The sequence below is a fragment of the Falco naumanni genome, chromosome 18 (genome assembly GCF_017639655.2).
Source record: "Falco naumanni isolate bFalNau1 chromosome 18, bFalNau1.pat, whole genome shotgun sequence".
NCBI lineage: Eukaryota > Metazoa > Chordata > Aves > Falconiformes > Falconidae > Falco > Falco naumanni.
Window position 1 is genome coordinate 4,053,513 of NC_054071.1, and position 24,989 is coordinate 4,078,501.

General features: G+C 69.5%; 2 protein-coding genes across 3 annotated transcripts; one reads left to right on the plus strand and one right to left on the minus strand.

The window, feature by feature from the left end:
• Positions 1-553: 553 nt before the first annotated feature.
• On the minus strand, positions 554-7,983 carry MSL1 (MSL complex subunit 1). Of its 2 annotated transcripts, none has more exons than XM_040617180.1 (8): positions 7,817-7,983; positions 3,691-3,914; positions 2,951-3,333; positions 2,058-2,182; positions 1,737-1,804; positions 1,369-1,493; positions 1,156-1,228; positions 554-1,065 (listed from the first exon to the last, which is right to left on the minus strand). In XM_040617180.1, the coding sequence occupies exons 1-8, from the start codon at positions 7,958-7,960 to the stop codon at positions 975-977; spliced, it is 1,233 nt and encodes a 410-aa protein (XP_040473114.1). In that variant the 5' UTR covers positions 7,961-7,983; the 3' UTR covers positions 554-974. The 2 variants fall into 2 exon arrangements, with proteins under 2 accessions (XP_040473114.1, XP_040473112.1); XM_040617178.1 differs by having other exon boundaries at positions 555-1,065; positions 2,058-2,122; positions 7,817-7,981.
• An 8,531-nt stretch (positions 7,984-16,514) lies between these two features.
• Positions 16,515-22,847, plus strand: NR1D1 (nuclear receptor subfamily 1 group D member 1). Its single transcript, XM_040617177.1, has 8 exons — positions 16,515-16,657; positions 18,683-19,030; positions 19,126-19,214; positions 19,297-19,441; positions 20,338-20,798; positions 20,935-21,120; positions 22,238-22,448; positions 22,534-22,847. Exons 1-8 carry the CDS (start codon positions 16,630-16,632, stop codon positions 22,731-22,733), a joined length of 1,668 nt encoding a protein of 555 aa, XP_040473111.1. The 5' UTR covers positions 16,515-16,629; the 3' UTR covers positions 22,734-22,847.
• Positions 22,848-24,989: the final 2,142 nt, after the last annotated feature.

Consider the following 24,989-nt stretch of genomic DNA (forward strand, 5'->3'; position numbering starts at 1 on the left):
AACACGGCCAGGATGAAGTGTGTGTGTGTGTGTGTAGATAAAATGAGGGGGTGGGCACGGGGGGGCGGGGGGAGTACAGGCCCTGCGCAGGGACGGCGAAAATCAAATTAAAAATGGAAGCAGCGGCTGTGCTGGCAGCTTTCCTGTTTAATCTCTGCTGAAGGGGAGCGGGGGGCACACGGGACCCCCCCTACCCCCCCAGAGCCCCCTCCCCACCTACCTGGCACCGTGGGGGCCCTGGCAGCGAGGGTCGTGACTGGGGGGCTGGGCCCAGGACCACCGAGCAGCCACAGCCCCCCCCCCGCCCCCCCCAGCAACCCCCCCTCCTTACAGCACCGCTTGGCAACCTCAAAACAATTAAATTATATATATATATAAAAAATTAAAAAACCCAAATTGTGCGTATAGGATTTCTATTTCACCAAAAAAAAAAAAAAAAAAATTTAAACTTCCCCCCCCCCTCCCCTCACAGCTGCTCAGGAAGGGGGGAAAAACCCACCCGATGAGGACCCTCCCCACGCCACCGCCGCCCCCCACCCCCCACCACCAGCTGCTGCTCCCCCCTTTCCCCAACTAACAAGTAACAGCAGCGGCGGTGGAGTCCCGGCAGGACACAGCCCCCCCCACCCCCCCCACCGGGATCGGGTGCCCCCAGCCCCAATGTCCACAACCATGGCTGGGGGGGCGGCAGGGGCAGCGTCCAGAGCAGTGGCGCAGTGAGGATGGGTCTGGGGTCTGCCCGCTGCCCCCAGGACCGCGGCAGCCTCAACCGGTAGGTGAGCAGTGCCGGTGAGGGTACGGCTGGTGGCGCGGTGAGGGGGGCACAAGTCCGGGGCACGTTTGTAGAATCCAAAAGAACAAAACGGGGGTGCTGGAGGGGCGAAGCCCCCTGCTCAGAAGGCAGGAGCAGCCGGCGGCACGGCCCGGTGACGGACGGAGCTCCCGGTGACGGGACTGAGCTCCCGGTGGCTCTGCTACTTCCGGCAGGTCCGGTGCGGCGTCTGCTTCTTCTGCATCTCCAGGCGGCACCGGCTGCGCTCGTCCAGCCAGGGCAGCTCGAAGTTCCTGCGGGCACAGCCGGGGTCAGCGCCCTTCCCGCAACGCGCCGGTGAAGCCCACCCTGTCCCATCCCCTCCGGTGCCGCCGGTTACTCACTGTGGGGTCAGTTTTGGTAAGGGCCGGCCAAAGGCGACGACAGGCAGGTAGGGGGTGATGAGCAAGCTTTCCACTGCGGAGGGACCAGAGCGTTACACCCAGTGCAGGCAGCGCCCCTGCCTGCACCCCTGCCCACACCCCTGCCTGTGCCCCTGACCCTGCCCATGCCCCTGCCTGCACCCCTGCCCGCTCCCTGGCACCGAAGATGCTCACCGTCATCTGGCTCAGGGAAAAATGAGGTAACTTCAGGCTCCGACTCCTGAATCCCTTTCCTTTTGTACATTCGGAGCTGCAGCCGCTGGAGAATTCTCTGTTCCCTGATCCGCTGGATGTCCCACCTGGAGAAGGTGATGCCGCGGGTAGCAAGCGGGCGGCACTGGACCCCCCCCCCCCCAGGAGCTGTGCCGGTGCCACCGTGAGATGAGAGCATCCCTCCTCCGGCAGCGTTGCTGGTGCCCACCCCAGCCACCCCCCAGTCCCATCCCCCTGCTCTGGGTGACACCTGGGGGCCCTTCCCAGCAGGAGCAGGTGCCCATCGCCCACCCAGCCGGGACACCCCCTGTCGCCCTCTTTGCTCCCACCTTTTCCTTCGTTTCTCATCCAGCTCCAGCTTGGCGTGCCGTTTGGAAAAGACGCTATCATCCAGGTTCTGCAACGACAGACAGGGATGAACACATCCAGCCCCGGCACAACCCCCACGGCACACGGGGTGCTGCTCCTGCACCCCCACCCCAGCCCTCCGGCTGCAGCTGGGCTTTGCCGCGCTGGTGATGCCGGATGAGGGGATGAGATGCCGCCCGCCCCACAGCCAACGCCACAAGCTGCTCTGCCGGAGTGCTGGAACAGCCTGGAAGGTGTCTGCGGCACCGCCAGCTCTGCCACCACCGCGGCGGCGTACATACCTCCAGAAGGTCCGAGGGGTTGGGGTCTCTCAGGGGCTCCACAACATGGTCCCTCCAAGACGGAACTGCGGGGTGAGAGGCCAGGCTGTTAGCCCCACGCTGGGACCACCACGGCCCCACTGTCCCTTGCCAGCCCGGCCCCCCGCCAGAGAGCACGGCTCAGCCCCCCCAACTCCCCATCCTGAGCCTGGCTGAGGCGATGCCGCTGGCTGAGGTTGGTGGGAGCTGCCGGGGGTCCCGGGGGGGGCAGAGCTCGTCGCCATCTCCCCAGCCAAGCGTGCACACCCAACCTGAGCCGCTCCAAGCTCCCCTGTGCCGGAGCGCTCGGCCATCCAGCACAGCCTCCACCGGCATCAGCGACCGGCACAGCCCAGCGCTCCCCATCACCGGTGCTCACCACGCCACAGAAGACCAGCCGGGAAGGAGCAGCCGGCAGGACAGGTGCTGGATTTGGGGGCAGCCGTGTGTGCCGCGCTGGCACAAGCCACCACCACGTTTCTCAACCGCCAACAGGACGTTGCTTCACCCCTCGCTCAAACGGGCACGCAGGCTGCTCGGCAAACCCGGCGGCTAAAGCGGAGCAGCGTGCTGCCCCCAGCTCCGGCAGCCTGGCACACGCTGCGGCGGGATGAGCTGGAGACGCGGTTTGGAAGAGCCCATCGCTGGTACCAGAGCCGCTACCCATCGCCGCGGCAGGGACCCGGCAGCGCGGCACCACCAGCTGAACCTCTCCCACCGCCACTGGGACTCTGCCCTTTGCCAGCGTCAGGTCGCGGGTGCTGAGCCCCGTTCCCCGGCCGCCCCGAGGTAGGCGAGCCCCTCTCCGGCCACCGGCTCTGCCCCAACACCTGGCACGGTGCCGCCGGTGCCACGGCGGGCTCTCCATTGCTTACTTGCCACAGTCTCCTCCTTCTTTGGAGAAGGCTCCCGCAACGGCAGCGGTGACGGGGGCGGCTGGTGCCAGCGGCACAAGTACATTTCCGTGGTTGAGAGATAGGGCAGGTCGTCTGCCTCACTGCTGAAGCTCTTCTCCTTGGGGTGGGCACCGGGGCCCTTTGGCGGTGCCGAGGCTCGGAGCGGGGTCTCCAGGAGCGACCTGGGTTTTTCCGGAGTCTCTTGGCTCCGCAGTTCTCGTTTACAAACAGTTTCGGACAAGGAGCCGCCCGATTCCTCCTTCCCCGGGGAGTGCTTTAGAGTTTTACTCTTCACTTTCGAGAACTCGGACACCAGCTTTTTAACAGGCGTCTTCCTCTCCGTGCTCCCAAACGTGGGCTTCCTGCGGGAGGAAGAGGAGCTGAGCCAGGCACGCGCATCCTCGCCCCACATCAGGGTTGCTGGGGGGGGGGGCTGCCAGCACCCCCAAACCAGGGCTGCTGCACCAGGGCCGGCTGGAGGCAGCTCTGCAAAGGCAAAAGGGGCTTCCCCAGCTTTCTGGGGACACCCCCCACCCCCCCAGGGTTTCCCAGGGCTCCCCCCAGCCGCTGATGGATGGGATGCGCTGCCGGTGCTGGGCAGCCCCTCTGAGCAGCTCGAGGGTCGCTGAGCTGAGCTGGCACCTCGAGGTAGCACCAGCCCCATGAATGGAGGGGAAAGACCCTCCCCCAGGACCCACGCACCCCCCAGCACCCTCTACCTTTTGTGCCCCTTCCCATTCCTGCCATAGGGGAAGTGCTTGGGCTGCAGGGTCGGGGGGGGCTCCAGCAGGTCCTGGGGACACTCCAGCGGCAGCTTCTCGCACACCTCCACCTCCGGCTTCTCGTCCACCTCAAAGCCCTGGAAGATGCGGTGCTTCTCCCGCTCGCTGTCCTTCTTCACCAGCTGCACTCGCCTTTCCATGCGCTCAATCCGGGCCAGAAGCTGCAAGGCAGGGCGAGGGCTCACCCCACGGGCACGCACCCCACGGGCACCCCAGCTCCCCCCGGCACATCGCCCTGCCCGCAGTGGCAGAGGAACACCCCGGAGCAGCACCCACGTTTGAGCCAGTGCCCACTCGTGCAAACACTCCGGTACAGGTGGAGGGGACTTGGCGGACCGGTGCCACCCCACCGCGGTGCCCTGCCGTGGCAAAGCGTTCTGAGCACGGTCGTGAGGAGCCCCTAAACAGTGACTGAGCCACCCCCCACCCAGGCTCAGCCGGCACACCGGGAACGCCACGGCTGATGCCTGCCCCCCCCAGAGCACCACCAGTGCTGGGTGCTGTGGGCATGGCATCCCTGGGCAGTTTAACAGTGACACCGGCAGGCAGCACCTACAGTGACCAAATGGCACAAAACGGCCACTGGTGCTCTGGCACTGCCTGTCCCCACGGCACAAAGGCCACAGCAAACCCCACATATTTGGGGGGGTCGCAACCTCCGCTGCATCCCCCCGCCCCGAGTGCCCAGGCAGCACCACCGGCTCCAGGAGGAGAGGGCAGTTTGTAATTAGCTGTGGGCTTCGTTAGAGGGCAAGCACCCCCCTTGGTGACACCAGCCCTCGGCCACCTGGCCCCGACCCTCGCCCATCCCCGCCAGTCGGGAGCTGTGGCCATTTAGAGGGGTCTGGTCAGCAAAGCACGGGAAGGGGGGGGGTCCCAGCACCCCCCATGATGTGGCTGCAGTGGGGACCCAGCCTGGGGAAGAGGAGCTGGGAGCAGCCCCCACTCTCCCTCCCTGCCCACCCAGTGCCCCGGGGGTCTGCCATCACCCCCGCGGGGGGACGAACCGCAGTGAAGCCCCATGGGGACCTCGCCACAGCACTTCCTCCTCCATGTTGGAGCAGCCGGCACATGCGGCGAGGACGCGGCATCGCTGCGCAGCCCCGGCCGCTGCACCACGTGGGGTGGCACTTCCCTCCACAACCAGGGCCACCGCAGCTGCCACCGCTGCAGTGGGGCCGAGCGCCGCGCTCCTGCGGCATGCGGCACCCGCGGCACGGCCGGGCAGGCGGGTGATGCGGGCACGGGGCGATGCAGGCAGGGCACCTGGGGGGGAATGCAGGCAGGGCACCCAGGGGGGACAATGCAGGCAGGGCACCTGGGGGGCAATGCAGGCAGGGCACCTGGGGGGCAATGCAGGCAGGGCACCTGGGGGGCAATGCAGGCAGGGCACCTGGGGGGCAATGCAGGCAGGGCACCTGGGGGGCAATGCAGGCAGGGCACCTGGGGGGCAATGCAGGCAGGGCACCCAGGGGGGACAATGCAGGCAGGGCACCCGGGGGGGGACAATGCACAGCATCCATAGGGCAACACAGGCAGGGCACCTGGGGGGCAATGCACAGCATCCATGGGGCAACGCAGGCAGGGCACCCGGGGGGGACAATGCAGGCAGGGCACCCGGGGGGGGACAATGCAGGCAGGGCACCCGGGGGGGGACAATGCAGGCAGGGCACCCGGGGGGGACAATGCAGGCAGGGCACCCGGGGGGGGACAATGCAGAGCATCCATAGGGCAACACAGGCAGGGCACCTGGGGGGCAATGCACAGCATCCATGGGGCAACGCAGGCAGGGCACCCGGGGGGAGGGGGGCAATGCACAGCATCCATAGGGCAACACAGGCAGGGCACCCAAGGGGCACAATCCATGGCATCCATAGGGCATCACAGGCAGGGAAGCCATACAGCAATGCAGGCAGGGCACCCGTGGGGGGGGGAATGCCCAGCATCCATAGGGTAATGCAAACAGGGCACCCGTGGGGGGGCAATGCACAGCATCCATAGGGTAATGCAAACAGGGCACCCGTGGGGGGCAATGCACAGCATCCATAGGGTAATGCAAACAGGGCACCCGTGGGGGGGCAATGCACAGCATCCATAGGGTAATGCAAACAGGGCACCCGTGGGGGAGGCAATGCACAGCATCCATAGGGTAATGCAAACAGGGCACCCGTGGGGGGGCAATGCACAGCATCCATAGGGTAATGCAAACAGGGCACCCGTGGGGGGGCAATGCACAGCATCCATAGGGTAATGCAAACAGGGCACCCGTGGGGGGCAATGCACAGCATCCATAGGGTAATGCAAACAGGGCACCCGTGGGGGGGCAATGCACAGCATCCATAGGGTAATGCAAACAGGGCACCCGTGGGGGAGGCAATGCACAGCATCCATAGGGTAATGCAAACAGGGCACCCGTGGGGGGGCAATGCACAGCATCCATAGGGTAATGCAAACAGGGCACCCGTGGGGGGGCAATGCACAGCATCCATAGGGTAATGCAAACAGGGCACCCGTGGGGGGCAATGCACAGCATCCATAGGGTAATGCAAACAGGGCACCCGTGGGGGGGCAATGCACAGCATCCATAGGGTAATGCAAACAGGGCACCCGTGGGGGGCAATGCACACAGGGCACCCGTTGGCGGCAGCGGGGGTGAAGCCCTGCCGTGGGGTGCACGCAGTGGGGCAGCACACCGCAAGGCCGTGCCCCACAGGGCCCTCCCCCACGGCAGGGGGGCAAGGCCGGCAGCCCTGGGGGGCTGGGGGGGCCTCCCACCCCCGCGTGGGTTGGCTAACAGCGGGGGGGGCCCCCGCGGTGAGGCAGGCGCACCCACACCCATCCCCGTGACCGCGGGGACGCGGCTCCTTTAAGTTAACCCCCGCGCGGCGGGGCGGGAAGGCGCCGCGGGCCCTTTAAGGCCCCCCCCGCAGGCCCGTTGCCATGGCGACGGGCGGCGGCCCGTTAACCCCCGCCGGCCCGCCCCGCCCCGGCCCTTTGTGCCCCCGCCGGTCACCCCGCCCCCCGGCGGCCTTTGTCTGGGGGGGCGGGGGGGGCGGGGCACTAACCCCCTGGGGGGGGCATTAGCCTCCAAGGGGGGGGGCATTAACCCCCGGGGTGCCACCGCGGGGTGCCCCTATGGGGAGGGGGGTTAACGACACGGGTGCCCCGGCGGGGGGGGGCACCCTTGCAGGGGGGGTGGGGGGTGTTAACCCCTGGGGTGCCGCGGGAGTTACCCCGGGGGGGGGTTTAACCCCGTGGGGGGGGGGGTTAACCCCGGGGGTGCCACAGGGGTGAGGGGTTACCCCTGGGGGGGAGCCTTAACTCCTGGGGTGCCATGAGGGTGGTGGGGTTACTCCTGGGGGGGTGTTAACCCCTGGGGTGCCGCGGGGGTTACCCCGGGGGGGGGGTTAACCCGGGGGGGGGGGTTAACCCCTGGGGTGCCACAGGGGTGAGGGGTTACCCCTGGGGGGGAGCCTTAACTCCTGGGGTGCCATGAGGGTGGTGGGGTTACTCCTGGGGGGGTGTTAACCCCTGGGGTGCCGCAGGGGTGAGGGGTTACCCCTGGGGGGGGGGCGGCTTAACCCCTGGGGTGCCACGGGGGTGGTGGGGGTTACCCCTGGGGGGGAGCCCTAACCCCTGGGGTGGGGTGTTAACCCCTGCGGTGCCACGGGGAGGGATTATCGGGGGGGGGGGGGGGGGTGTGCCCTAACCCCTGGGGTGCCACGGGGGTGGGGGGGGTTACCCCTGAGGGGGGGTAACTCCTGGGGTGCCACGAGGGGACACTTACCTGTACGTGGGCCAAAGCCCTGGGGGGGTGAACCTTGAGGGGGGTCACCCCGCGGGGGGGGCAAGCCCACGGCGGGGGCGGTTAACCGCCGGGGTGCCACGAGGGGGCACTTACCTGTCGGTGGGCCAAAGCCCAGAGGGACCCCCGGGTGGTGCTGGGGGGGGGGGGGGGGGGCATGAACTCTGTGGGGGTAACCCCGCGGGGGGGAGGGGGGTAACCGCGCGGGGGGGGTGTTAACCCCTGTGGTGCCGCGTTCCCGCCCCCCCCCCGCCGTACCGTGTCCCGCTCGGCCTTGAGCTCCTCGATCTGCCGCTCCTTGGCCTGCAGCTGCTGCTGCTGCTGCTCGATGAGGTCCAGCTGGAGCAGCAGGATCTGCCGCAGGCAGGCCGCCTGCCCCGGCGAGCCCCCGCCGGCCCCCATCCCGCCGCGCCGCGGGCCGCTCTTCCACTTGCCCTCGGCGGGCGGCGGCGGCGGAGGGCCCGGCTCGGTGGGCCCCGCTCCCGGCCCCGCTCCCGGCCCCGCCGCGCCCTCCCCGGCGCCGCGCCCGGGCAGCACCGCCTGGTAGCGGGGCCGGGCGCCGGCATCCCCCGCGCCGGCCTGCCTGCCGCCGGCCAGCGGCACCAGCCCGGCCCAACGCTGCTGCTGCTGCTGCTGCTCCGCCGCCGCCGCCACCCCGCCGCCGCGGCCCTTGTGTGCCCCCAGCGGCGGCGGCGGCGGCTCCCGGGGCCGGCGGGGCGGCGGGCGGTGCGGTGCGCTGCCCTCCTCCTCCTCCTCCTCCTCCTCCTCCTCCCGCCCCCCCCGCGGCGGCCCGGCGGCCCGGAAGGCGGTAGACCTCATGGCCGGGACCCGCCGCTCCGCGCCGCCCCGCTACCGCCCGCCGACACGGCGCAGCGGCGGCCGCCACCGGCTGCGCGGCCCGGGGGGCGGCGGGGCCCCGCCGCCATCAGCGCAGCGCATCCCCCGCCCCGGAGGGGGGGGACGGGGACGCGGGACACGGGCTGCCCCGCGTGGGGGAGGGGAGGGGCTCGGCCGGCGCCCACGCGGGACAGCTCCACGCGGGGCGGGGGGACAGAGGGCGGGGCTCGGCCGGGGCCCCGGTTACCTTTAAACCGGGCTCGGTGCGCATGCGCCGCCGGCGGCCCCGGGCGGGGGGCGGGGGGGGGGCCGGGACCCCGGGGCGGGGGGCGGGGAGCGGGGCCGGGCTCCGGAGCGGGGGCCGCCCCGGTGGGGGCCGTGGGGTGGGCTCCAGGCGCGGGCACGGCAGTCCCGCGTGGGGCGCTGCCCGGTGGGGGCGGGCGGGGGTCCCGGGCCGGCAGTAACGGGGCGCGGCCGCCCGGTGGCTCCCGAGGGCGGCGGCTCCGCCCGGAGCGCGCCCGGGATCCGCGCCCGGCCCCCGGCCCCGGCCCCGGCCCCGGCCCGCCCTGGGTCTGGGCCCGGGCCCGGCCCCGCGTGGAGAGAGCCCCCGCCCGGGGGGGGTGAGGGTGGGTGTCAGACCCACCTGCCACGGGGGCCGGGGGGGAGGAGCAAGGGGGGGTGGTCCCGCGTGAGCCGGGCCCCGCAGTGCCCCCGCGGCGCTGCAGCCCCCCCGTGTGCCCCCCCCCCCCCATCCCGCAGGGTCCCCAAGCCCCCCCGTGTGCCCCCCGCCCATCCCGCAGGGTCCCCAGCCCCCCCCGTGTGTGTCCCCCCCATCCCGCAGGGTCCCCAGCCCCCCCGTGTGCCCCCCCCCCATCCCGCAGGGTCCCCAGCCCCCCCGTGTGCCCCCCCCCCATCCCGCAGGGTCCCCAAGCCCCCCCGTGTGTCCCCCCCCATCCCGCAGGGTCCCCAGCCCCCCCGTGTGCCCCCCCCCCATCCCGCAGGGTCCCCAGCCCCCCCGTGTGTCCCCCCCTCATCCCGCAGGGTCCCCAGCCCCTCTATGAGCTCATGCCCCCAATGGCATGAGCAGCCCCCCGTGGGCACCCCCCCATCCCGTGAGTTCTTCAGTCCCCCCCCGTGTTCAACCCCCCCAATCTCACAGCCCGCCCCCCCCCCCCGTGTACCCCCACATCCCACGGGGTCTTCAGCCCCCCCAAATCCTATGGGGTCAGCAGACCTCCCATGTGCACTCCCCTGACCTCATGGGGTCCTCAGACACACACCCCCTCCCACCGTGTGCGCTCCCCATCCCACGGGGTCCTCAGCCCCCCCTGGTGCTCACTCCCCCTCCCACAGGGCCTGCAGCCCCCCCATGTGTACCCCCACATCCCACGAGGTCCTCAGCCCCCCTCCATGTGTTCACCCCCCCCATCCCATAGGGTCTGCAGCCCCCGTGTGTGCACACCCCCCCGTGGGTGAGCAGCCCCCCCCCCCGGTGTGCACACACGCGCAGCCCTGCAGAGCCCACAGTTCCTGCTGTACACGCGTGCACACATGCACCCCCGCACCACCACCCCACAGAGACTGCAGCCCCAGCCCGCACATGCATGCACATGCAACACACACATGCACACACATGCACCCCCAGCAGTGAGGGACTGCAGCCCCCATTGCACACACATATGTGGACCCCTGTACTGCAGCTCCAGCATACACACATATGCACATGTATGCACACACATATGCACATGCATGCACACACATGTACATGCGTGCACATGCATGCACACACATGCACCCCCAGCAGTGAGGGACTGCAGCCCCCATTGCACACACATATGTGGACCCCCATACTGCAGCTCCAGCATACACACATATGCACATGTATGCACACACATGTACATGCGTGCACATGCATGCACACACATGCACCCCCAGCAGTGAGGGACTGCAGCCCCCATTGCACACACATATGTGGACCCCTGTACTGCAGCTCCAGCATACACACATATGCACATGTATGCACACACATGTACATGCGTGCACACACAGGCACCCTCAGCAGTGAGGGACTGCAGCCCCCACTGCACACACGTATGTGCACCCCCATACTGCAGCTCCAGCATGCACACGTATGCACACATACACATGCACCCACACAGCATTTCCCCCCCCCGCCCGCTGAACAACACCCCCCGCAGCACACGGGGCCGCAGCATTGGGGACACACAGGGGACACGCAGGGCACGTGCCGGGGACACGCTGGGGCCACGTAGGGACATGGCTTTCTGCAGAGCTGCATTCCGGGGGGGGGGGGGGGGGGGGGGCACGGTTGCGTGGTCCCCCCCACAGCAGCCCCCCCTATGCATCGTGGGGTCCCCCTCCACACCAGCAATGCCACCGCCCCCGGTGCGGGAGCAGGGGAAGCCCTCCGCCCCGTGCGCTGCGTGTCACGCCAAGCCCTCCGGCCTGCGGCGCCTTCCCGCTGCGCGCGCACACGCGTGGCCGTCCCGCCACCTATGCTCGTATCCACGCGTGGCTGTGGCAGCCCGGCCCGGGGGGCTGCCGGTGCCCCCCGTCCCCGCTGCGGCAGGCCCACGTGCCGCCCGGGCACCCGCCTGCACATGGCTCTGCAGCGCGGGGAGGCTGCCGGGGCTAAAAATGGAGCAGGGCTCACATGCCAGCGCCACGTGACGCCGCAGCCAGCTCGCTGCGATGGAGAGGGCTCCCTGCACCCCACAGCAGGAGGAAGAAGAGGAGGAGGAGGAGGAGGAGGAGGAGGAGGAGGAGGGGAGCACCTGCTCACATGGGCTGCCACAGATGCCAACCGGCCCGCTGCCCTAAAGCCGGCGGCCACCGTGGGGTCGTGGGGCTGCACGGGGGGGGGGGGGGCTGCCCCACATCTGCCCCTAACTGGTTTGGGGAAGCCAGCGATGGGGCTGTGGAGGTGTGGGAAAGCGGAGGGGGATCCCCACGCTGCATGCCCTGCGGTGGGGGGGGGGGGGGTCCATCAGGCCCCCCCCGGGGGGCTGCTACTGCCCTCCCCTCCCTCCGGCACACGTTGCCGTGGGGTCGGGGGGCTGCCCCACATCTGCATCCAGCTGTGTTTTGGGGAAGCCAACGTGGAGGTGTGGGAAAGGGGCGGGGGATCCCCATGCTGCGTGCCCTGGGGTGGGTCCATCAGCCCCCCCCCCCCCCCAACCCCCGGTGTTGCTGCCGCCCTCATCTCCCTACGGCATGCACATCGGGGGGGGGCGGGGGGGCTGCCCCACATGGCTGTGGTGTGGGGAAGGGGAGGGGGATCCCTACGCTGGGTGCCCTGGAGTGGGGGGTCCATCAGCCCCCCCCCCCCGCCCCGGTGGTGCTGCCGCTGCCCTCCCCTTCCTCTGGCGTGCACACGGGGCGGGGGGGGGGGGGGCTGGGGCTGGGCTGCCCCACATCTGCACCCATCTGTGTTTTGGGGAAGCCAAGGATGGGGCTATGGAGGTGTGGGAAAAGGGAGGGGGATCCCCACGCTGCGTGCCCTGGGGTGGGGGTGGGGTTCATCAGCCCCCCCCCCCCCCCCCCCCCCCGCCGGTGCTGCCGCTGCCCTCCCTCCGGCGCGGAGCCGTGGCCGTGGCGCTGCAAGGGGAACACAGACATCAGCACATGAGATTTATGGGGCCGCAGAGGGGGGGGGGGCGGGCTGCGGGGGGGGGGGGGGCAGGGCCTCTGCAGCCCCACCCTGCAGGTGGGGGCCATAGGAACCCCCCACCCCCACCCCAGCTGCTCCATCACCCTGATCTCTGGGTCCCTGCAACCCCTGGGGTCCCTGCACCCCCAGACCCAGCACCCTCCCAGGGTCTCTGCACCCCCAGGCCCTCCATCCTCCTGGGGTCCCTGCACCCCCAGGCCCACCACCCCTGCACCCTCCTGAGGTCTCTGTGCCCCCAGACCCGGCACCCTTCCAGGGTCCCTGCACCCCCCAGATCCTGCACCCTCCTGGGGTCCCTGCACCCCCAGACCCTGCAACCCTGCACCCTCCTGGGGTCCCTGCAGCATCCCTGGGTCCACACACCCTCCCGGGGTGCCTTCACCCCTAAATCCTGCACCTCCACCCACCTGGGACCCCCTGTACCCCCAGATCCTGCGCCTCCCTGCCCTCTTGCACCCTGCACCCCCAGACCCTGCACCTCCTGGGGGCTCTGCGCCCCCCCCCCCAGCTCTGTCCCATCCCACGGTGCTGGGGCGCTGTGGGGTGCCCCCGCCTGCCGTGGGGTGCCCCCTGCCCACCGTGGGGTGCCCCCCGCCCACCCTGTCGGGCCAGGCCTGCCTTGTTTACCTGATTTTTTTCCCTTTCCGCGGGGAGGGGAAAGGCAAGTCCTGGCAGCAGAGCTGTTGGCTCCAGCCAAGCGCCGTGGGGACGAGCCAGGGCTGCTCGCCGCATTTCAGCCGTGGATCTGCTGCTGGAGGACACCCCAGCCCCCCCCAGCTCCCCTTCCTGGCACCCCACTGCAGCACCACCGCTCCTGCCCTCCCACCCACTGCCAGCACTGGAGTCCCATGGGGGTGGGAGGGGGGCTCAGGGGTGCAGGATCCTCCAAGCAGGGTGAGACCCACAGTCTCTCGTTGCCCCCCCCCCCCAACATCACAGCTATGGGTGGGGAAACTGAGGCACGATGCACCCCAGGAACCCAGCCAGACCCACCATCCTCAGCCCCATGGGGATGCTGCAGCCCCCCAGTGGATCTGGAGGGTGCCCAAGCATGGGGAGGGCTTGCATGGAGGGGGCCGAAGACCCCGTGGGATGTGGGGGTACACGGGGAGGGGTTAAGAACGCTGTGGGATTGGGGGGGTGAGCACAGGAGGGACTGAAGACCCCACAGCATGGGGGGGTGCCCACGCTGGGGCTGCAGTGCTGGGGGTTCTTTACCCTGCCGGACACCCAGAGCCCAGCCGGGGAGGGGGGGCGAGAAGCAGGAACAAACCCCTGGCAGAGACACCCCCCCTTTTCCTGGAAAAGGTACAACAAGGTAAACAACCCGGCCAGCCCGGAGTAAAAATAAATCCCTCTGCACGCAGGCGTTTGCCAGCAAGCGGAGCGCACCGTCACGTGGCACAGCCGCACGGCACCGGCAACCCGGGCACGGGGGCACGCGGCCGCCGGCCATCACACCCGCGCCCTGGCACCGCCGAGCTGCGCCTCAGCTGCTGGCTTGTCCCTGTCCCCAGGGAGCAGTGGGGTGCCCACTGCAGAGGAGGGGGCCAGGGCCAGCCCCTCCCCCAGGGGGGATGTGGAAGTGGGGGGCTGGGGGGTGCAGGCAGGGGGGTGCTGTCCTCTGGGAAGGCCAGCGCTAGGGCTGGGGTGACACGTGTGTCCCCCCACCGCTCTAGGCAGGGCTCACCTGGTGCCTGAGAGTGGCGGCACGTGATGACCTTGGAGGGGGGGTGAGGGGCCCCATCTGTGCCATGGACCGCTTGGCACCGGCACTGCCATGACTGGGCGCAGGGACACCCGCAGGGAGCCCCCAGGGCACATTCCCCACCTGGGGGGGTGGTGTCCCTGGGACAGCCCAGCTGCGGAGGGTCCTGCACAGGGCACAGCACACACGTGCCTGGCTGCAGCACCCTGCCGTCCCAGAGGCTTTGGTGGCCCCCTGCCCCCCATAGACCATCCCCATCCTGCTGCCGGCATGTCCTGGCTGCACCCGGCTGGGGGGCCCTGCTCACGGCACCCCCACACCAACCCACTGTGCCAGGGGGGGCACCCCCATGGCGGGTCCCCGAGGGATTTATATGGCCCCTCCCAGCCCTGTCCCGGGGGTCTTGGGGGAGCCAGGCAGCCAGGTCTGCTGAGCATCGCGGCGCGGGGCCAGCTCCGCACCCTGTGCCATGTGCTGCGCCGCCACGCATGGGGTTGTTTTCTGAACGGAGGAGAGCAGCTGAGTCACGGCTAATTGCCACGGCCGGGAACACGCCGGGTGGGGAACGAGGCGCCGCGTGGGGTCGGTGGCACCTGCACGCACCGGGCAGCCTGGGCACCGCTGCCAGTGGGAGTGGGGCATCAAAGGGCCCCTTTCCCCACTGCCGGTGTCCCTCGGGTCCTGCGGCCCCTGTGCCAACCGGGGCCCACACATCCTTCCGGGAGCTGCCGGAGCTTCTCCCTGCCGGAGGCACTGGCCGCAGCGTGGCCACTGCACCGCAACCGCCTGGTGACTCAGGGCGAGGGCACTTCCTGCAGGGTGACGGGGTGTCCCCACCACCCTGGTGCTGTGGGGGTGCCCCGCGGGCATGGAGCAGCCCCAGCACCCGGTGGGGTTACCCTGCTGAGGAGTGGCCCCATGCACCCAGCAGGGCTGGTGCCAGGGGGTCCTTGGGGTGCAGAGCTCTGGGGTCCCTGCCCTGGCACCCTGCAGGCCCCCCCCGGCACAGCCCTGCTGGCGGCTCCCAGCGTGGCCAGGGCACCCGAGGCCTCTCCTCCCGTGGGATTAGCTCCGAGGATTTCCCGGTGTTGGCACATCTGCGCTCTGCACCTTCTTCTCCTGGCTGGGGGCCAGGGCAGCACCCAGCACGTGGCACCCAGGAGGGTGCTGGCACCCTTGAAACCATCCCCCCCCAGGGGCCACAAGCACCCATAGAGACCCCAGTGCCACCAGGCTGGGCTGGCCCCTGTGCCACGACCCAGATCTGCTCAGCGGCTCTGCCCTGGCACCACAGCACCGGGCGCAGCACGTCGCTGCAGCCCCTGCGGCCACTGGGAGTAGGGCCAGGCTGGGTGGTGGCTGCCAGGCACGTGCCACGCTGGGCACCCGTTGTGGGCAGCGCATGGCCCTGGTGGCACCGGGGACAGGCTGGGGGGGCATGGGGACAGTGCGGCAGGGTGCTGAGCTGGGCGGGGGTCCGGCTGTGCCACGCTGTGGTGTGTGCTGGGGCAATGCCAGGGGCTGTGCCGCTGCTGTCCCTGGTGGGGAGGGGTCCTGTGGCACTGGTGTCACACTGTGCCTGGGTGTTCCCAGTGCTGTGTGGGGTGACAGGGGTACCTGGGTGTCCCCAGTGCAGGGGTCATGCTGTGCTGGGTGACACAGGCCCCCAGAGGACAGTGCCATGCAGGGTGCAGTGGTGCTGGTGCTGTGCCTGGGTCTCTGTGGTGCAGGGGACAGTACCATGCTCAGTGCAGGGTGTCCCCCTTGCAGTGCTGTGCAAGGTGACAGGAGTGCCAAGTGCTGTGCCCAGGTGTCCCCAGCACAGGCGATGGTGCCATGCTTGGGTGTCCTCAGCACAGGGGACAGTGCTGTGCAAGGTGACAAGGGTCCCAAGCGCTGCATCCAGGTGTCCCCAGCACAGGGGATGGTACCATACTTGGGTGTCCACAGTGTGGGGGATGGTGCCATGTGCAGGGGACAGTGCCATGTCTGAGTGTCCCCAGAGCAGGGGACAGCACTGTGCAAGTTGACAATGGTGCCAAGTGCTGCACCCAGGTGTCCCCAGCACAGGGGACAGTGCTGTGCAAGGTGACAGGAGTGCCAGGTGCTGCACCCAGGTAGGCTCAGAGCAGGGGACAGTGCCATGCAGAGGGGACACTGCCATACCCAGGCGTCCCCAGTGCAGGGACACTGCCATACCCCGGTATCCCCAGTGCAGGGACAGTGCCATACCCGGGTGTCCCCAGTGCAGGGGACAGCGCTGTGCAAGGTGACAGGGGTGCCAAGTACTGCACCCAGGTATGCCCAGCACAGGGGACAGTGCCATGTGCAGGGGACGATGCCATACCCGGGTGTCCCCAGCACAGGGACCACACCGTGCAGGGTCTCAGGGTGACAAGTCACCAGCTGTCCCTGCCACCACCCCGGTGCCATGCAGTGGGACAGCAGCACCCGGGCAGCCCCAGCCAGGGCGAGCGGGGCCGGTGCCAGGGGCCGGTCCCTGCGGGGCCGGGAGGCGGCCCCGGGGCGGGGGTCCCCGTTATCGCCGGGCTCCCCGGTGGCGCCGCGGGGCCGGGGCCGCCGGCGGAAAGTGTGTCACTGGGGCACGAGGCTCTCCCCGGGAATCACATGGGGGAGGCGGCGGCGCCGCGTGCGGCCCAGTGCGCAGCCGCGGCCGGTCCGGGCGGGCGGCGGGGCGGGCGGCGGGCGCACAACAGCCCTTGCCGGGCGGCGGCGCGGCACGGCTCGGCTTGGCTCAGCTCGGCTCCCCGCGGCCCCCTTCGGCGCCGTTCCCTCGGCGGAGCCGGGACACGCCGCCCCCCACCCCCGGTGAGGATGGCCGCCCCCGAAGCCGGCAGCACAGGTCAGTGCCCCGGCGGAACGGACGCCCCCCTCCCCCGCCCCCCCCCCCTCCCCGCGGGTGTGCGCGGCGGGACCGTGCGGGCACCAGCAGCGGGAGCGGTTCCGAGCATCGGATCGGAGGCGGGGGTCGGTGCACCGGGACCGTGAGGCGGAGGGGGACGGCCACCGGGACCGGGGGGTCCTGCACACCCGACAGGGCAGGATGCGTACCGGGACCGCATCCCGGAGCGGGGCTGCTTCCTACCGGGACCGGGCGGTCCTGCATAGCGGGGTAAGGCTCGGGCGGCGGGGCCGGGGCGTCCCCGGGCGGGGGACAGGGAGGGATGCGCCTGGGCACCGGGCGTCTTGCGCAGCGGGGCGACCTGGACACCGGTACCGGGGTGCTCCGGTGGGGATGGAGACCGGGAGCCGGGAGTCCTGAACGCCGGGGCGCGATGGACACGGGGGTGCGAAGGGTGAGGAACCGGGCTCGGTGCACCCGGCTATCCCGGGCAGCGGAGGGGAGAGCGCTCCGGGACCGGGACAAGCGGGGACCGAGCGCTCCGTGGGCGGCGGGGGCGGTGTCACTGTGTCGGGGCGCCCCGCGCGGGGACGCGCACCGGCAACGGGAACGGAGGAGGCGGGGGGGGGGGAAACGGAGGCGGTGCCCCCCCCCACCCCCCCCCTCGGCACGTGTCCCCCTCCCCGCCGCTGCCACGTGCGGAGTTTGTTTTCCCCGCAGCCCCGCCCCGCCCCCGCCCATTGGTCGCCTCATGACATCATCGCTACCCCCCCTCGTGACGTCACACCCGGAAGCGGGGACGCCGCGTTCCACTCGCCCTTTCCAACCTGGGGAGGGCGGGCTATCACCAGGGCAACGATAAAAAGGGGCGTGGATTCGCGGCGGACCAATGGGAGGGAAGGGGCGGGGCAAAGCGTGAAGGGGCGGGACCGCGGGAGGCCACGTGCGGCTCGAGCACGTGGGGCGGCGGCGTGAGGCCGCCTGAGCTGGGGCTGGAGGCGGGGGGGGGAGGCCGATTGAGGGGGGGTCCTCGGGGGGTCCCGGTGCTGTGGGGTCGGGAATAGCCCCCACGTCTTTGGGGCAAACCCTTGGGGGGTGTCCTCGCCCCAAAGCCCCCGGGACCCCCCCTTCAAATATTGAGTGGGGGGTCCCGGGGGCTTTGGGATGAGGGGACCCCCCACTCAATATTTGGAATTGCAGCTGGGGGTCCCCAGGAATTGCAGTCCTGGGTGGGAGGTGGTAGGGGACCCACTGTCCCCAATTCAGTGACCCTCTTTGGAGGTGGCTCAGACTGGCGGTGGCAGGCTGGCTCCGGCATGGCGGTATCCGTGCCAGTGGCACCGTGTGCGGCGGGAGACACATGTCCCCGGCCATCCCGTGTGTCCCCAACATCACCCTCCACGTGTCGCGGCCCTGAGTCAGCCAGAGCAGCGTCCCGGTGCTGTGTGTGGTGTTTGGGGGGGGGGGGGGGAGGCTGTGACCTGTGCCAGGGCATGTGCCCCCATGCGGGCCCCCCTTTTGTGGGGTACCCCCACGCAGAGCACCCCCAGCCTCAGCCCAGCAGTGGGGTTGCATCCTGCCAACTGAGGGGGGGCTGCCCTGTGACACCCCCCCCCCCCCCCCCCCCCCCCAGTGCTATGGGGGGCTGCGCCATGGGGCTGAGCACCAGGCTGTGCCACGGGCCGGAGCCGGCAGGTGGAACTGCCGTGACCTCCCGGTGACGCCTCTGATGGGTTCCCAGCCTGCGTTCCTCCCACGGATGCTTCCGGGGCGCCGTGCCCATGTCCCCAACTAGCCCACACCCAGGCCGTCCTGTCCCACGTGGGGCCAGCACCCGTGGCATCTGGCAGGCACTGTGCCTGAGTCAGGGTGGGCGGCACACGTGTGGTCACGCTGCGGCAGAGTGCCCGTGGGTCCAAGGATGCGTTCGAGGTGCTTCCCCAGGGACACCCTCCTGCTGTCGGCCGGGGGGGGGCTGAGCCCGGTGCAGCTCAGTACACGGGTGGTCCCGTGCTCTGCTCGCAGGCGGTGTGATCAGCTACGTGGGCTCCAGCGGCGCCTCGCCCAACCGCACCAGCCCCGTCTCGCTCTGCAGCGACAGCTCCAACAGCAGCTCCCCGTCGGGCTCCCAGCCCTTCCCCACCTACTTTCCCCCATCACCCACCGGCTCCCTCCAGGACTCCCGTGCCTACGGTGGGGGCTCGCTGGCCCCCCATGAGGATGGCTCCCCTTCTTCATCCTCCTCCTCCTCCTCCTCCTCCTCCTCCTCCTCCTCCTCGTACAGCTCCTCAGTGAACTTCCCCGGGGTGCAGCAGGTCCCTGTGGATGAGCGGCGCCGCAGCTCGCCCAGCAAAGCTGGCAGCACCGTCACCAGTGAGTGGGGCAGGTGGGGGGATGGCACGTGGTGTGTGTGCCCACCCCACCCCAGTGGGCACGTCGGGACCCCACTCACCCCTGTCCCTCCACAGAGCTGAACGGGATGGTGCTGCTCTGCAAGGTCTGCGGGGATGTCGCCTCCGGCTTCCACTACGGCGTCCATGCCTGTGAGGGCTGCAAGGTACCAGGGATGGGGCCAGAGGGGGTGGTGGTAGCCCCCGCTGTGCTGGGGGTCCCTGAGTGACACCCCCCCTACCCCACAGGGCTTCTTCCGTCGCAGCATCCAGCAGAACATCCAGTACAAGAAGTGCCTGAAGAATGAGAACTGCTCCATTGTCCGCATCAACCGCAACCGCTGCCAGCAGTGCCGCTTCAAGAAGTGCCTGCTGGTCGGCATGTCCCGTGATGGTGAGCTCAGCCCCCCCCGGGCCCCCCAGAACTGGGACCCCGTGTTGTACAGTCCCTCTGGGGGTGTATCTGTGTGTCCCCTTGTGGGCTGCGTCCCCTCCACAGCCAGGGCTGTATGTCCCCTCCGGAGCTGTGTCCCTCTGCCTGCACTGGGTGCCATGGATGCCCCACAGGATGTCCCCCCCCTTCCATATGGCTGCACATCTCCTCCTAGAATGGGTGTCCCCCCCCCATGCTGGGGGCTGTGTCCCCTTCAAGACTGGGTACCCCCACATTCAGGACTGTGTCCTCCCACGCTGGGGGCCGAGTGTCCCCTCCTGGGATGTGTCTCCCCCATGCTGGGGGCTGTGTGTCCCCTCCAGGACCAGCTCCCCCCATGCTCGGGGCCGAGTGTCCCCTCCTGGGATGTGTCCCCCCCATGCTGGGGGCTGTGTGTCCCCTCCAGGACCAGCTCCCCCCATGCTCGGGGCCGAGTGTCCCCCCTTCAGGACTGGGTACCCCCACATTCAGGACTGTGTCCTCCCATGCTGGGGGCTGTGTGTCCCCTCCAGGACCAGCTCCCCCCATGCTCAGGGCTGTGTCCCCCCTTCAGGACTGGGTACCCCCACATTCAGGACTGTGTCCTCCCACGCTGGGGGCCGAGTGTCCCCTCCTGGGATGGGTCACCCCCATGCTGGGGGTTGTGTGTCCCCTCCAGGACCAGGTACCCCCATGCTGGGGGCTGAATGTCCCCTCCAGGGTCAAGTGCCCTGGCACTCGGGACTGTCCCCCCCCCTCTAGGATGGGGGGGTAGGGATGCAGCCACGTTCCTTGCAGCCCCCACCTCCACATCGTGCAGGGCTGGGGGGGGGGGTCGGCGCGCCCTGGTTGCTCGCTAACGCCGGTGTCCCCCGCAGCGGTGCGCTTCGGGCGCATCCCCAAGCGGGAGAAGCAGCGGATGCTGGCGGAGATGCAGAGCGCCATGAGCGGCATGGGCAGCGCCCTGCCAGGGATGCCCGTCCCCGGCGAGGGTCCAGTGCCGGGAGGGGGCCGCGCACCGCCCCCCGGCCCCCCACTGCTCGCCCCCCCGGCCTGCTTCTCCCAGTTCCCCCAGCAGCTGACACCCCCCCGCTCACCCAGCCCCGGGGGGGCCACCGAGGACGTCATCGCGCAGGTGGCCAAGGCCCACAAGGAGATCTTCGTCTATGCACACGACAAGCTGGGACCCCCCCCGGCCTGCGACAGCAGCCTCCTACGCTGGGACGCTCCCCCAACCTGGGCCCCCGGCCCCCCCGAACCCCGGCTCTGCCCCCCCGCCTACCCCGAGCCCCCGGCGCGGGGCTGTCCCTGGCCCTGTGGCACCAAGGACGTCCTGCCGGTGAGCACCCGGGGGCTCCCGCTCCCCCCCACCGGGTATTTTTAGACACTAATCGCACTAATCGCCTTGTCCGAGCCGCGGTGGCGGGGCTGGGGGAGCCCCGCGGTGCCGGGCTGAGCCGTGCCGTCACCCGCAGGCCTGCCCCATGAACAGCCACCTGCCTGGCCGCAGCGGGCGCTCGGTGCAGGAGATCTGGGAGGATTTCTCCCTCAGCTTCACCCCCGCCGTCCGTGAGGTGGTCGAGTTCGCCAAGCACATTCCCGGCTTCCAGGCCCTCTCCCAGCACGACCAGGTCACCCTGCTCAAGGCTGGCACCTTCGAGGTATGTCGTGGGACAGTGAGGGTTCAATGGAGGCCATGATGCCACGTGGCCCGGCATGGTGCCCCACAGCTTTGCACAGTGCCCCATGGCACGGCATGTTGCTCTGTGCCATTGCATGGTGTCATGTGGATTGGCACAGTGCTCCATAGCATTGCATGGTGCCCCACGGACCAACATGGAGCCTGGTGGCATTGTATGGTGCCCCATGGATTGGCATGGTGCTCCATGGCATTGCATGATGCCCCACGGACCAGCACAGAGCCTGGTGGCATTGCACGGTGCCCCATGGATTGGCACGGTGCTCCATGGCATTGCATGATGCCCCATGGACCAGCACGGAGCCTGGTGGCATTGCACGGTGCCCCATGGATTAGCACGGTGCTCCATGGCATTGCACGGTGCCCCATGGACTGGCATGGAGCCTTGTGGCATTGCACGGTGCCCCATGGACCGGCATGGAGCCTTGTGGCATTGCACGGTGCCCCATGGATTGGCATGGTGCTCCATGGCATTGCACGGTGCCCCATGGACCGGCATGGAGCCTTGTGGCATTGCATGGTGCCCCATGGATTGGCACGGTGCTCCATGGCATTGCATGGTGCCCCATGGACTGGCACGGAGACTTGTGGCATTGCACGGTGCCCCATGGACCGGCAAGGAGCCTTGTGGCATTGCATGGTGCCCCATGGATTGGCACGGTGCTCCATGGCATTGCATGGTGCCCCATGGACTGGCACGGAGACTTGTGGCATTGCACGGTGCCCCATGGACTGGCACGGTGCTCCATGGTATTGCATGATGCCCCATGGATTGGCACGGTGCCCCATGGACCGGCATGGAGCCCCACGGTGTGGGCACTGCTCTCCTAGAGCATTGCACGGTGCCCCAGAGCATGGCACGGAGCCCCCTGGCACTGTGTGGTGTCCCACGGGCCTGGCACAGTGCCCCGTGGCACTGCATGGTGTCCCATGCACTGAGTTGCAGCACCACGCACGGCATTGCCCAGCGCCCCACGGCACGCACAGAGCACGGCATTTGCTCAACACCCCACAGCGCTGCACGGTAGCCCATCGCGTTGCAGGGCGTCCCCGTCCCGCTGACGCCGCGTGTGCCACAGGTGCTGATGGTTCGCTTCGCCTCGCTCTTCGACGTGAAGGAGCAGACGGTGACTTTCATGAGCCGGACAAAGTACAGCCTGGAGGAGCTGTGGGGCATGGGCATGGGTGACCTGCTCAGCTCCATGTTCGAGTTCAGCGAGAAGCTCAGCGCCCTCGACCTCACCGACGAGGAGCTGGGGCTCTTCACCGCCGTCGTCCTGGTCTCGGCAGGTGGGAGCCAGGGTGATGTTGCGGGGGGCGGGGGGGGGCGCGCCGGGGGGGTTGCTGCCCGCCTGGTGACACCCCGTCCCCGCAGACCGCTCGGGCATGGAGGACACGGCATCGGTGGAGCAGCTGCAGGAGACGCTGATCCGCGCCCTGCGCGCCCTCGTGCTGAAGACGCACCCGGCGGAGACATCGCGCTTCACCAAACTGCTGCTGAAGCTGCCGGACCTGCGCACCCTCAACAACCTCCACTCCGAGAAGCTGCTCTCCTTCCGCATCGACGCCCAGTAGGGCCCCGACGGACCCCAGGGACCCCCTCCCCCACGCACCCGCCACCCCTGTACATAGCACCGCGGGTGGGGAGGGGACACAGACGCACGACCCAACCCCCCCAGGTGCAGCACGAACCCCCACAGCGCCTGCCGGGCACCCCAGGGTGGGGCAGGGGGGGCTGCACCCCCCAGGATGCCAGAACACCCCCCACCCCTCCCACCCCAGTCGGGCACCAGCCCCACGGCTCCACTGGCAGTGCCGGGGGGGTTCCCCCGCCCCGGCCCCCCCACTTTGGCAGCCAGTGGTGGAAAGCAAGAGGCCGGATCCAGCCAAGCCGTGTGGGTGGGTTTGGTTGGGTTTGGTTGGTTGGTTTTTTTTTTTGGTTTTTTTTTTTTTTTCATCATATATTTATTACATAAATATATAGTAAAATAGACCAGCAACAATTACCATAAAAATATCTTTCTTTAAAATCCTGACCAAAACACAAAAGGGTTTAAAATCGCACGTCACAGACTGTGATTGTCACGGAGCTCAGCGGCCCCCCCGTCCCGCGCCCTACATTCAGCGACGCCGGCCGTGGCCCCCCGCCGCCACCATGCATAGTAGGGGGACCCCACGCCAGGCCGTGCCGTGCCAGGGCGTGCCGAGCCGTGCCGGCGGGGCTCGACGCCGCCCCGAGCAGGGGCAGCTCCGGGAGCCATGAGGTATGTGCTTAGGGGGGGCCGGGGGACACGGGGACAGGGGGACACGGGGATGGGGACGGCCCGGGGGGAGGCAGTGGCGGGGGGGGGTGGGTGGGGGGAGCACCGGTCCTGCCCCCCCCGTCCCCGGTGAAGCCGGGGCCGACGCTGGACGTGCGATGGCGACGCGAGACGGAGACAAGAGGGAGCGGCCCGGGGGAGTGCGAGGGGGTGCTGGCCAGTGGGGCGGGGGGCCGGGCTGGGCCCCCCCAAGGATTACCCACCCCAGGGCACCGTGCTGCTGCCCGGGGGGGCCCTCACCCGGCTGTGGGGGGGGGGTCACGTTTGCTGCTTAAGACACGTCCTGTGACGGCTCCGTCCTGCCCCGTGTGGGTGGGCAGCGAGTGGGGGCAGCGTGCAGGCAGGGCATCGCGCGCAGGGGGACACGGGCATCGCGCGTGGCTACGGCACCAGCAGTGCAGCAGCGTGCGCGGCCACCGCAACGGCACTGCAGGGCCACTGCGCCGGTGTGGTGCGGCCACTGCAATGGTGCTGCGTGGCCATTACGCTCGCATGGCGTGGCCACTGCACCACCACTGCAGCAGCGGGCACGGCCACTGCAACGGTGCTGCACAGCTACTGCACTGGTACTGCACGGCCACTGCACCGCCACTGCAGCAGCGTGCACGGCCACTGCGATGGTACTGCACTGGTACTGCACGGCCACTGCAGTGGTGTGGCACAGCCACTGCACCACCACTGCAGCAGCATGCACAGCCGCTGCACCGGCACGGCACGGCCACTGCAACGGTGCTGCACAGCTACTGCACTGGTACTGCACGGCCACTGCACCACCACTGCAGCAGCGTGCACGGCCACTGCACTGGCATGGCAGGGCCTCTGCGATGGCACTGCAGGATCACTGCACTGGCTTGGTGCAGCCGCTGCAATGGTGCTGCATGGCCACTGCAACGGCGTGGTTTGGCCGCTGCACCACCACTGCAGCAGCGTGCACAGCCACTGCACCAGCACGGCTTGGCTGCTGTGCCAGCGTTGCACCAGCACGCATAGCTGCTGCACCAGCAAGGCATGGCCACTGCACCAACATGCACGGCCACTGCATTGGCACGGCTTAGCCACTGCACCAGCACCGCACGGCACAGCACGGCCACCACACGGGCATTGCACCAGCATGCACGGCCGCTGCACCGGCATCAGATGGCACAGGCACTGCCGGGGGGGCTGTGGCCCCTGCCCCCAGCCCAAAGGCACGTGTTAAGGCCAGTGCTGGATGGCGCATGCAGCACAGGGCTGAGCGTGACCATGGGGGGCTGGGGGGGTGAGCCCCCAGCCCCTGTGCCCCCCCCCCCAGCACTGGTTCCTATTGCACAACCTGCAGCCGTGCCTGCTGGGGGCCACACTGGGACCCCCCCCGCGCCGGGCACCTGGGGTGAGAGTTTTAAGACATTTTGCACCACATGCAAAGCTGGCCCTGCTGCGAGGGGCCGGGGGCACCGTGACCCCCCCGCGGCTGCCAGGGCACCCATGGCTGCCACAGCCCTGCCATGCCACAGCCCCACTGCACCCCCTG